This window comes from Glandiceps talaboti, chromosome 18, assembly GCF_964340395.1.
Source record: "Glandiceps talaboti chromosome 18, keGlaTala1.1, whole genome shotgun sequence".
Classification (NCBI taxonomy): domain Eukaryota; kingdom Metazoa; phylum Hemichordata; class Enteropneusta; family Spengelidae; genus Glandiceps; species Glandiceps talaboti.
The window spans coordinates 8,416,402-8,429,492 of record NC_135566.1 but is presented as its reverse complement, the minus strand read 5'-3'; the positions used below and the strand labels follow the sequence as shown (position 1 = coordinate 8,429,492).

At 36.5% G+C, this 13,091-nt stretch overlaps 1 protein-coding gene across 1 annotated transcript; it reads left to right on the top strand.

Annotated features, from left to right (window-relative positions):
• The first annotated feature begins 237 nt into the window (after positions 1-237).
• Positions 238-12,778, top strand: LOC144448946 (uncharacterized). The gene is made up of 13 exons (XM_078139329.1): positions 238-420; positions 1,942-2,042; positions 2,446-2,558; positions 2,911-3,097; positions 3,506-3,610; positions 4,913-4,989; positions 5,920-6,033; positions 6,382-6,478; positions 7,068-7,239; positions 8,148-8,239; positions 8,678-8,845; positions 9,462-9,596; positions 10,381-12,778. Exons 1-13 carry the CDS (start codon positions 339-341, stop codon positions 10,477-10,479), a joined length of 1,542 nt encoding a protein of 513 aa, XP_077995455.1. The 5' UTR covers positions 238-338; the 3' UTR covers positions 10,480-12,778.
• The last annotated feature ends 313 nt before the right edge of the window (positions 12,779-13,091 follow it).

Sequence of the window (13,091 nt, the reverse complement as noted above, 5' to 3'; positions counted from 1 at the left end):
GTACAAGGGTTTTATTTTTTGCAGACAGAAATTCGACAGAAATAATAACATTTTTTGACATTAAAAACTATAAAAATTCACCATTAGTCGCAAAAATAATTTATTAGGAAGTGGGGGAAGGCTAAATGTCAGTAAAGTTACAAAATAACGAAAAAGAACATATTTTTATTAGAAATTATGAACAGGAAATATGTCAAAGGTCATTCACTGTGAAAAAAACAAACAAGTGTGTGTTTATGATCGAGGGCTGGCACTGAGAGAGCACGCTTTGGTCGGAAAGAGACGCTTTAGCCATTCAGGTTCATTTTCAAAGCATAACAAACACATTAACGTGTATAATGGATCGCAAAGCAAAATTTAAACATGGTGCCAGAGGTGATGCGTCGAAATTAAAAGGGAGAAGACGAGTGAAACAATCAGGTAACGTAATGTTAGCTAGTCGAAGAGAAGTGTTATTGTCCTCGGCATGACCTTGAAGCCATGTTATTTCGCGCCAGATCGTGCGTACGTTCACGTGTCAATCATTGCAATGATATTTCAGTGCCAGTATTCGAATAAACTTGTTCTTCTGCATTCTTGTAAGGTGTACACATTACCACACGTTATAAAAACGCGTTATTGGGTCAGCGTGACAGAAATAGGATATTGACCCTTGGGTGACCTTGTCAATATTGTTATGCTCAACTAACATATAAACATTTTTGTTGAATCAAAGTCCTTACAATTTTTGATAGGGTCTATGGAGAAACTGCGGTCTTTGATTGTATCATGTTCACTATAACATCCATGGTTGAATTCAAGAATGTTTCGCACATATATTCTCCTATACAAATGTAGTATTGAAGTGTGGTACATTTTCACTGTAGCAATTTGATTAAAAACAGAAATTGAAATAATGACGAAAAACAACCAATTGCAAGAAATATCCACGGAAGTATACATCATCACCACTCTCAACATATTGATCCGTTTATAATGTTATTGATGAATAACTGAACAATAGAGAAAATTGTACGAAATTTAGGAAGGAAAAAAATTATATGACAACTTTTGATAGAAGACATTATCGACGTTGTTTAGTCACCGATGCAATATTTCACTTTCCTCAAGACTTGCTTCTTTATTTGAATGAAACTGTTTGTTAAAAACACATAATTCTTTCGGGTGAAACTTGTGTAAGTGGTCACAAAACAGTCAGGTTAATGGTAGTCTAGTTCCTGACAGACCGTATTCCGATTTTACACTATGTTATCTTCACACATCATTACCGTCTAGTCAATCTCGTTGCTCTCGCACAGAATTCTGTGCTCCCACTACAGCATAAGCTGCATTCATATGCATTCATATGCTGCATACACAATGACGTCGTTGTGTCCCCACAGGATCTTTAGTTTAAACAGACTGGAGGTGGAGTCGTGGTTGGACATTTGCATATCATATCAGTTATGTCATACCGCGATAGTGAAAACAGTTGTACCAAATGAATATTAATAAACATTGACGACAGACTGTCAATTAGTGATAGATTACTACTGACATGCCATTCGCATGTCACCCACTATGGGGTTGAACCACAATTAACGCCTTGAGTAACGAGATTGACTAGACAGTAATTTGTGAAGATAACGTATCGTAAAATCGGAATACGGGCTGTCAGGAACTAGACTAGGTTAATGGTAAACACAGACCTTGGGAGATGACTAGTTAAACTTAGAAAATTAAACAAACAGTGAGGACAATATTTTCATGAAAAAAAATAGAAATGAATAAACTCTGAATATTATATAACACAAAATAGAATCTCCTAAGGGACTGGTGCCAGTTGAACTCATCACCACTTAAGAACATGTATTGTAGTGATTTGAGACACTTTCCCATCATGCATTGTAACCTGAGCCGATGATGGAAATTACAAAGACTTATAATCTTCTAATGTTACAGAGATGAGAAAGCAGAGAAGAGAGAAAGTGTTGGCAGCTAAACGTATGCGATATGACAGCCATGTCACTGAAGAACAAGAAGATGAATTCACTGAAGAACAGGTTTGTGAAGTTGTCATAGTAACGACTAACGATGCATGTATCTTTTCTATATTCCCATGTGTTGTAATTTGTACTTATCAAATCTTTAGATCTCTTTTAACAAGCATTAGCAAAGAATTTGTGTATATGTGTACCACTTACTGCCACCAATTATTACAGACTGACTATGAATTTACTAGTCTGGATCTCAATGTGGTCACTAAACCATCAATGTGAACGTGAGTGGAGGTGTAAATTGTAACACACACACACACACACACACACACACACACACACACACACACACACACACACACGCACACGAACGGTGAATATTCATGAGAGATGTTTTACACAAGGGAATAAGCACTTAGGAATCATGACGATACATTGTTCAACCCTTGAACTATTCTCTCTTCAACAGATGGTGGAGTTGGCCAAAGAATTTCAAAAATCCAACCCAGACAGACTTGAGCAGCTGAAGAAGTTGAGAAAGATGTTTGCTCAGAATAGTGCACTGATTGACACCTTCCTAGGGTATGTTGTGAATTAAAATTGATTACAATTATTTCTATATTTTCCTTTAAAAAAGTGGAGATGTTCATTAAAACCCCTCTGAGTTGTGAATCTAATTAGAAATACAAGTGGTTTGTCGAGTCATTTACTGCAGAATTGATAGAACATGGGACTGTTATGGACAAGTCAATCAAGTTTACAGTTTAGTTCAGAGATTCCATACAGAAGGCTCTTGAGAATATGTTTTTAAATTCTATCTGAAGGCATTGGCTATAATTCTGATGGTTGTTTATTCCACAGATAAGGCTGAACACCAGAAAAAACACAAATAAATGCCTGTAAGGCTTAAGTTCATTTGTTTTTGTCTTTTCAGAGTTGAGAATGCCATGGATCGACTGGTAGGGATACTGAGTGGGAATGATGAAGACTTACAGAGACAGGCAGCATGGTGTATCACCAATATGGCTGGTAGTGCTGAACATGAACATACTATGAAAACACTCAAAATGGCCGCCCCATATTTGATCACATTTCTCAGTGGACAAAACACCAAACTACAGGTAAATATGAACAATCATCTATCATCTAGTATAACACACATTATAACACATCATTTTCATACAGACTTCAGTGATTGGCTTACTTCATGTCACATGGTATGGACAATTTGATGTTTGCATACTAAAAATAAATCTACAGTCATGATAATATGCAACAATAAAATGGGATAATCGATAATGCAGTCAAACTTCAGACTCTTTGAAGAAAGGTACTGACCATAGAAAATTAAGCACAACCTTGAAAGATGGTCATAATTATGTTTTCAGTTAGCCAGCGACTTGTCTTGGTGTTACTCTCTCACATATATTCCAGGAATGTAGCTGTATAGTATCCAATACCATCTGTCACATCTTTTGATAATTTCTACCTTTCGTAACATCTGTTTTATGTTTGACATTTTTTGACAGGATCAATCAGCCTGGGCGTTAGGTAACATGGCTGGTGATTCAGACGAAGCCAGAGACACACTTATGTCGCAAGGTATTTTACAACCAGTGGTCAAACTGTTGCAGGTAAAAATCAACAGAGTTAGTGGTCTGAACGCTATAGATTATAAGATTGATGTAAACATAGAAAGATCTCTATAAATAAATTCACACTTCTGGAAGAACGTTGTCTAGTATGTTATGGATACTAACTTGGACATTTAGTTTACAAATACTGTTGTAAATGAAAAAAGAGATGCAATGTTGTAGTGTAGCGCTGTCTCTGTTGTGAACAAATGTCATTCCAAAGAAGTCTCCTAATATCTAATATTTATTTTTGCACTGATCCTAATCTTGTGATGATTCTGTAAATTGAATCCCATTATTAGCATCACAAGATACAAGAACTGTAGCAATGTGTTTATAAAAAAGTGATGTAGGACCCCTTATCTGCTTGGAAGTAAAGAACATGTAAACTTATTACAGGGGTAATTTTCCCAACATTCCACCTGCCACAATGTCACTGCCACACATTTCGGAACCAGAATAAAACAGAAGTCCAGCTTCTTCCCAGGCCTTCGTAGCATAGTAAAAAAAGGAAGGAAGAGCATTCATGTGTGCACTTTTGTTAATGCAAATTTGGCACAACTCTATCTTTAGTTTCTCGGCACTGGAAATGACCACCGTATACCCATTCTTTGTGTTGTTATTTTCAATGCATAGCTATTGAAGGGCAGTTGTATTTGGTGTTGCCAATATTCAAAACATCATAGTTGAACTTGGGGTCAAATTTGGAGTTGACTACTTCCATTGCATTGCCAGTGAACTTTAATAGTTAATTACAATGAAATTCACATGACCAGTGTGAAGGAATAGACACAACAATGATTTTCAAGACAAATTCAATTGATAAGACCCCTGTATATAAACAATTATACTCTTTGGAAAGTCCAGTTCAAATAATCAACACCAAGTGTGGTATCTGATAACAGGAGGTTGTAAAATAGATGTCTTGTGTTCAATCTCAGTCTAAGGTTCAATCCATTGCATTCCAAGATTGTCTATAAAAATAGCGTTTCCAGTAAGGTCAACTTCACTCAGTCTACATATTGGCATTGTATATTACAACCTCCTTTTATCAGATATCACACTTGACGTTGGTTGTTTAATTGAACTTTTCAAAGAGTGTAATTGTTTATATACAGGGGTCTTATCAATTGAGTTTATCTTGAAAATCACAGTTGTGTCTATTCCTTTCACGCTGGTCATGTGAATTTCATTGTAGTTGTATTTGGAGTTGACTGTTGTTCTCCCCTTCACAAGTTTGTATATTATACTTGGTGTTAAACCCGTGACAATCTCAAACTTGTGTGTGTTTTTTCTTTACAGTCTTCTACACCAAGTGTTGTACAATCTGCTGCGTTTGCTTTGTCAAACTTAGCAAGGGGACAGGGAGCAGATACCAGGTGAGAACTGACGGTCACAAAAAATATACAAGGAATCAAAGATTTAAAAAAAAAAATGAAAATGTGACCTCAGAAACATCTGTCAACAAGGAAGATGAATTTCTCACAGGATTGCTCCCACCCTTGTCCTCCGTAAAACAGGGAGGTCGGCATGTGATCATCTGGCAGGATATTATGAATTCTATTGTGTTGCCATGCAGTGTAAAAGTTTGAAACTTGTAGTAATAGTGAGGTACATAATCTATGTAGGAACCAGTTCAGTTTTAGAATGTAATCTTCCAAGCAGTCAGTCCACGTTAAATGAGGAATCTTTAATTCATGATATGTTTATAGTGCGTAATAATAAACAGTATAATGTTATGACTAAAATTGCCATGCTGTACATTTGCAGCAACATATTCTTCAATCTTTATATAGACAAGTGAACGTATTGGGAAGAAAATGATGTCTGTTTTTAGTCACTCAAAATAGAAGTATAATGATTTCACTACAAATGAAAATTCATCTGTGTTGGTTTAAAACCATAGTATCGGATGAAACTTCTGTCCAAAACACAAACTTGAAAATTTGTACCTGAAATTTTTGACTACACACTTCAGTCTTTGTCAGTAGATTGACCCACCAACTAGAGCATGTGACACAAGTTTGTGTTTGAACACAAGTTTTATCTAATACTAAATACAAGTCAGTAGAAATATTCAGCATACATTTCAACTCTGTTTACATATTCATGTGATGTCATAATAGTCCGCAGCCCGCAAATGTATGAATTTGTTTTACTTTCCCCTGTATTTCATTGTAAAATAGTTGTAGTCCGTGTGAAATATGCCCCCCCCCTTCCACTTCCCCCTATCTAAATGTGTCTAGAATGCATCATATTAAAGTTGTATAACAGTATCAGATACAATGTATTTGACCTTTGACCTGCAGTGCTATGTTGGAGGCTGGTGTCGTTCCCCACTTGTTGTCTCACATGGAAGTCAAAGAAGACAATATGGCTGTCCTGACAGAGGTAGCCTGGGTCCTGACCTACCTAGCTGCCAAGTAAGTCAACTATTAATAACAGTGTCTGCTAATTAATGCATTTTGTGTTGTGGGTGACAATGATAAAAACGGGGTTTTCTTGTTTAGTTTATACCACATTGTAACTTTTTCTCAACATATACTTCATCATTTAAGATACCATACACATTCATAAAATAGCTACATCAAAACTTGTCTGCCATGCATTGCTTAGAAATAGATGCTGCTATTCCTAATAGAATGTTATGTGCTATCTCCATAACACATGAATGTTGTATATGGCATTGTTACTCTCTGCCAATATTGTATAGAATTATTTTCTGACAGACAGTCCTATGAGCTCTAATATTAATTTGGTTTTCATTCCAGACTTGAACATGAGGATGAGTTAGTATCTGCTGGAACCATTCCAAAATTAGTCCAGGCAGTAGTGACATTGTCCAATCAGAAGCCACATCATGTACAGGTAGGCAGAGGTGACATTGTCCAATCAGAAGCCAGGTAGGTAGTGGTGACATTGTCCAATCAGAAGGCACATCTTGTTACAGGTAGACAGTGGTGACATTGTCCAATCAGAAGGCACATCGTATACAGGTAGGCAGTGGAGACATTGTCCAATCAGAAGCCACATCATGTCCAGGTAGACAGTGGAGACATTGTCCAATCAGAAGGCACATCTTGTTACAGGTAGGCAGTGGTGACATTGTCCAATCAGATGTAATATCATGTATAGATAGGCAGTGATGACATTGTCCAATCAGAAGCCAGGTAGGCAGTGGTGACATTGTCCAATCAGAAACCACATCATAAATGAAGAATGAAATGGTAAGTAAAGTTAGTCTGTAGCGGTATCTTTTAAAATAAAGTTAAAATGAGTAGGAGATTGAAAAGATATAAAATATTTACACAACCATTTTGCTTCATATATGAAATTGAAATGTTTTCTCCAGATCTTTCTTTTTGTCTATCATATCTATTTACTACATGTATATTGATGTAAAATATTGTATGTTTTGAATCATATCTGTTATACGTTGTGTCTCATTTGTCTTCAGTCGATTACTCCCCTTCTCCGATGTCTTGGTAACATGTGTAGTGGTCCGGATGAGTATATCGTCAAGACAACCGAAGATGGCACTTTGCTTCCAGCTCTGGAAAGATTTTTAGATTCTGAAGAGCATCGCCATGTCAAGAAAGAGACACTGTGGGTTATTAGTAATGTCACAGGTGGGTTCAAAGGTCGTCAAATGGGACAGAATGTTTTGTAAATGCATTGAGAAAGACATTTGTTGTGGATTAAAGGATGGTCCAGAAACATAAAAGTTAATCCTAAGGAAGATGAAAGATTGTGTAGTTTGCTACAAAGAGTACTGTTCAGAATTAACTTGTGCACAAGAAGTGGAGGCCATGATGTTTGAGTACTATTGCCACCTTTGAAAAAAAAAATTATTTCCCACTATTTCACTGCAGAAGTTTTTTTTGTTCCATTCTCACCAAGTCAAAGCATTGTTAACTTTATTTCAGATCACCTAATTTTTAGAACTTCAGGGGTAGTTTTAGCCACACATTGTTGACTGCTTTTCATCATTCATTTTCTCTCATGTACAGTGCATTCTCATTATACATCTTTCAAAATTGACTGCAGGGTGGTGGTGGGGGGTGGGGGGGGGCACTCAGATGTTGTGAATTAAATGTATAAAGTGTTATGTTATAAGGAGAATGAAATCTTTCTAGAAAGTGTACTAGTATTTGTTAATATATATATTTGTTAGATCTCTGATGTGTAATAGCTCACGCAGCAGCAGCGAACCAGCCACGTAGCGGCTCAATGACTAGTACGCATGCGCATCCTATATATACTATGCAATGTTTTTTGTGGTGGTTTTACCCAAGGATGCATTGTGGTGCAATGACTACACATGCGCATTCTATATACTACAATGTACGTGCATTGTCCATGCGGAGGGTGCTATCTACAATATCATCGTGAGGCAGCCCAGGCAGCCGGTCACAAATGAATCTACCCTGCGCAAGCTTGTGGGCTTTGCCTAGTTATGGTATTACTATACTAATACTAGTTTGTGTAGTTTTGATTCTACATTTAATATTTAAATCATCGTTTCTGTACCATCCAGGTGTTGAGAGTGTGTGTCAAACTCTGATTGACATGGGCTTACCTCAGAAAATGATCCAACTTCTGCATTCCACTTTTGATATTAAGAAAGAGGTAAGAAGAAGTCAACAAACTAATGATACGATTAGCATAATTACCATATAAGGATGAGGATTCTGTTTAGAATTTAAATATAGGTTGTCATGGCCAAGTGGTTAAACCAACTGCCTCTTACAACTGCGGTCACTTTAAATAAATAGCTATGAATATTCAGTGTACATCTAATAAATATGTTATGTCTGCTAAGTCCCATGATGCAATGGTGTCCCAGTGTGAGAACAATGGAGATGAAATAGAGGTTTAATTTGATGTTTCATTCACGCAAAATTTATGTGATGTGAAATCGTGTAATGATTCTCCAGAAGTGAAAGTTTATGAAAGTACACATATTTCCTGGACTAGCATTCCCCTTTAAAATATAAAGAGACTTAGAGAGAGTCACTTTTACCGAAAACTCTGAGATGTTATGGCCTGGTGTTGATTTCGTTGCAGGCAGCATTGTGTTTGTGTAATCTTGCCCACCACGGAGAGAAATACTGTGAAGGCCTGATAAAACAGGAAGTGTTTCCTCATGTTATCGCCATGCTCAAGTCACATGACCCAGAAATGGTGATGGAAGCACTGTGGTTTTCAGAAATGTTACTCAGAATGACAAATGCTGTAAGTACAAAGTTACTCGTTCTACTTCATAAACAAACTTAGTCATCGTTAAAGTCATATTTTGTGGTTCATAGTTGGTTTTCAGATTTTCAGGACTGTAGCCTAAAAGAACAAGTTTGATAAATATTTTATAATTACCTGACTGATACACAAGTATAAGCACTGCTACTGTCTTACGTCTGTGTAATTGTGTATCCCTGTGTACCCTTGTGTAACCCAATGTACCTCTGTGTATCCCTATGTACCTCTGTATACCTCTGTGTATCTCTGTGTATCTCTGTGTATCCCTGTGTGCCCTTGTGTATCCCTGTGTACCTCTGTGTATCTGTATGTACCTCTGTATACCCCTGCATACCCCTGTGTACCTCTGTGTACCCCTGTGTACCCCAATGTGTAAATCCCCAGTTTCAGATGAGTACTATCTTATTAGTGTAGCCATGGGGACTACATTGGATCATTCTTTTGCTTTAGACCAACATTTTCAATAGATTTGCTGACAACCTTTACTTTGTTGTGCTCAAATTTTAAACCTAATCCTACAAGGCTGTGGGGAAAAGATCAGATAATCAAAATATTAAATATTGATATCAATGACTTCTTGTCCAATTCTGTGCAGGGCAGTGAGGTATTCAAGGAACATGAAGGTGTTGATAGTCTGGAGGCCTTGGAGTATCACAGTGATAGCAACATACAACAAGCAGCACATGAATTACTAGAGATGTATTTCTATCAAGAACCAGATCAGACAGAGGTTAGAATTTAAACCATTTTTATTATCATCATTATCATTATCATTCTAATGGAATGCTTGTCCTTTGATGAAGCCCACTGAAATACAAAACTAGTCCAACATCCCAGTTAGTAGATTGTGTTCTACCTCAATAAAAGAAGCAAGAAACAAAAGGCAACAAGCACACTTGTTGTGTCCGAGCACCCCCATCAGCCTACCCCTGTCAGTCAGTAAAGAGAAGGGTGGAATGACATGATGCATCACACAATCTTACTCCCACTCCAAATTGCAAACCACAAACCACTTTTATGCAGAAATAGCAGACACCACGCCTAATGTGCATCTCTCTGATCACCTACTGGCAACTGCAGGTGTTTCTGCTCTCTCAGCCATCTTGTGGGAAATTTTAGTGAGGAGTAATACTGCAGTTATTTTTGAACTCAATTTTTACTGACTGACTAGAATCACTGGCGCAACTAATCAGCCTGAATGTAAATCAGGCATTGCTATTTGGGACATCTCTTAATTGCTTTTATCAAAACATACAGATACTTACAGTTTTAGACAACCGTCAGTTTATTTCTTCTGTGTCTGAACATATTTTTATGTCAGAGCCCATCAATGTCTTCTTTGAACTGAATTTTATCACCGACTTACCTAAAGAGTATATTCGGATGTGTTTAAAATCTTGTTTGAAAAAAATCAAGATTTGGTCACAAAATACTGTAATGACCGACAATTGACAAGTCAGTTTTTTAGAAGTACCTGTTCTTGATTTTTATTGTAAAAAATTGTATCTATCCAGGAGAAAGAAGAAGGCGATGAGAAAGCTGACTTTCCACCATGGCGATTAGAAGCACAGAATCAGCAACAGAAAGAACAAAGCATGGAACAACCCGCATAGAATGCTGTCGTGTTGCCATGGTAACCATTAAAAAAAAAAAAACTGTTGAGAGATTAGGAGAAACCTGTTTCAAAAGTTCACAGTTTGATACTAGTTCTCTTCCTTTTTTTGAACTATGAAGAATATCCTTAAATATGATAATCAATTTATTTGATTTATTCACCCAAGTACATGAACTCCTCACTGCCACACAACTTCAATATCAGGCAAATCAAATCTGGTTCAACCTGGTAATTATTTTGATAACATATTCATTTATGCAAAATTTTCAAATGTGTTTTGTTTAAAAACAAAAAAAAAATGCTTGACTATGAATTCAATACTTAGTTCTCCAGACTGAAAAGATTAGATTTTGTGGGTACTCCCCATACATGTAGGTCTGGTTAATCAAAGGGCGCCCTCAACAACAAAATTTCCAGTCTTGCTTATGAAGTCAATTGTTCCCCGTCATGGGGTGAATTCAGGATAAAAAATTATTTGTGATCCCTTAGCTAGAATGTCTACATCACTGGTGTTTTGACTGCACCAGCTCTTGTCAACTACAAGAATTAGCACAGACACAGTGCCAGTGATGTAGACAGTCTAGCTAACGAATCACAAACCATTTTTATCCAGAATTTGCACTTATTGTATACAAGTTTATCAGGTGTGATTGAATTGAAATGGTGCCCTCAACGACAGTTTCTCAGTCTTTCTCAACTACCCTTTCTCAACTTCTGTAAAATGGAGTCGTAGGTATATTTTACGACACAGGAAGTTGAGAGTTTCTCAAAGTATGATCTCCAAAAACAATTGTAGAAGGTGACTAAAACATAAGTTTATGGTTTGGTAAGTAATTTTACCTTGTGCTAGTGATCCAGAGAAGTATAGTTATGTCTCTAATCAAAATGATAAGTGTTTTGGGTCTTTAGACCCTATATCAAGTATTCAAATATAGATATTGTATGTGTTGATATTTTGTACTTCCAAAGGACTCTTCGTAGATGTGAAAACGTACCATGTGAAAGTCAGTTACTATAAGTGTGGGATTATGCACAGGAAAAAAGTCGGGTCTGTCAGTATTGAATATTTTTCGTTTTGTTCATTTTTTTTTTAGTGTATGTTTTTTTTTATTTTTTGAAAAAATAGATTTGTCCATGATGCATCAGTGCATTACAAGATTCATGAGATCAGACTTCCTCAAACTGTTTACATTCTTTGAGTACTTAAATCTCTCTTTCAGCAAAAAATGATTTATTTTTGAGTAATTAGGGGGTCTTTACCCCAGCTAAAGTGGTACATGTTTTGAGTAGTTACGTAATCTTAAAGGGGAACACCACTCCAGGAATTGAAGTTCTGGAGAGTCATTTTAAGTCATGTTAAGTCCCATGATGCAATGGTGGGCCATTGTGAGAATGGTAGAGGTGAAAACGAGTTTTAATTAGTGTTTTTTCTGTCAATCATGCAAATTTATGTGCTGTTCAATCATGAAATGACTCTCAAAAACCTAAAGTTTATGGAAATATATCTATTTCCTGGAGTGATGTTCCCCTTTTATGCCAGGAAAGATGATTATCTTTGAGCAGTTAAGGGGACTTACCAGCAGCAAAAGTGATTATCACTGAGCAGTTAGATAGTCCTACCCCAACAAAGATGATTTGTATGTAAAGCCTTATACAGCCAAGCATTGTCAAAAACTTATTGAACAATCCAGTCCAATGTCATTCAAATCTGATGTGAATAACGAAAAGCTGTGTGAAATATGAATGGGAACTTGCAATCCTGACTGAGCAGGCTCAGTTGCAAAGGACTATGGGATTATCTGTAGTTAATGCAATACCTAATGTGGAGCTATCGATAGAATAAACCGCCTACAGTGGTCAGGGTAACCGTGACTAGATTTGATTTGGTTACAATGTAACAATACTGTTTATAATAGTGACTGAGTCATAGTTATCATCACATTTCCCATGATGCAATATTTAGGATATTCAAGATGGCGGGTTTGCAAGTTCCCTATTATATTAGGGCATTCTTCTTGAACAGATTGTGAAGTCTAAAAACAGAAATTTGTATGGTAAAAATTTACAAACCATAAACAATAATACTTGGTCCTTGTCAGGTTGTGATGTTTTTGTTTTCTTTCAGATGGACTTCTTTGCGTATAGTCCTCATATATATAGACAGGATAGGAAACTATGTCCAGAGATATGCATACATTCTTTATATCTAACATCATCATGTACAAGAACTTTGTCTGTCTTTTACAAATTAAATTTTAGTGAAGTTTTTTACTTATATGTGTGTATGTACTTGTGTAGTGCTAAATTTATACAATAAATTCACATATATGTGATAAAAAAAGAATCTGAAACTTTCTACATCAAGTGTGATTTTTTGTAGATTTATTGATACACTGCAAACATTTGCATCCCTGGACAGTCCAACAAAACATTTCCATGTTAAAATTGGCAAATGCTAATCATCTTACACAATGCAACACAGAAGTGGGGGGGGGGGGGGGGGATATGTCTTGGGGAGGGCTGTCTTTGAATGAAGGCTTGTTTTTCCAGTTCCCATTACCTGGCCAATCTAAATTTTCAGCTCCGACATCAAAATAATTTATTTTTTTA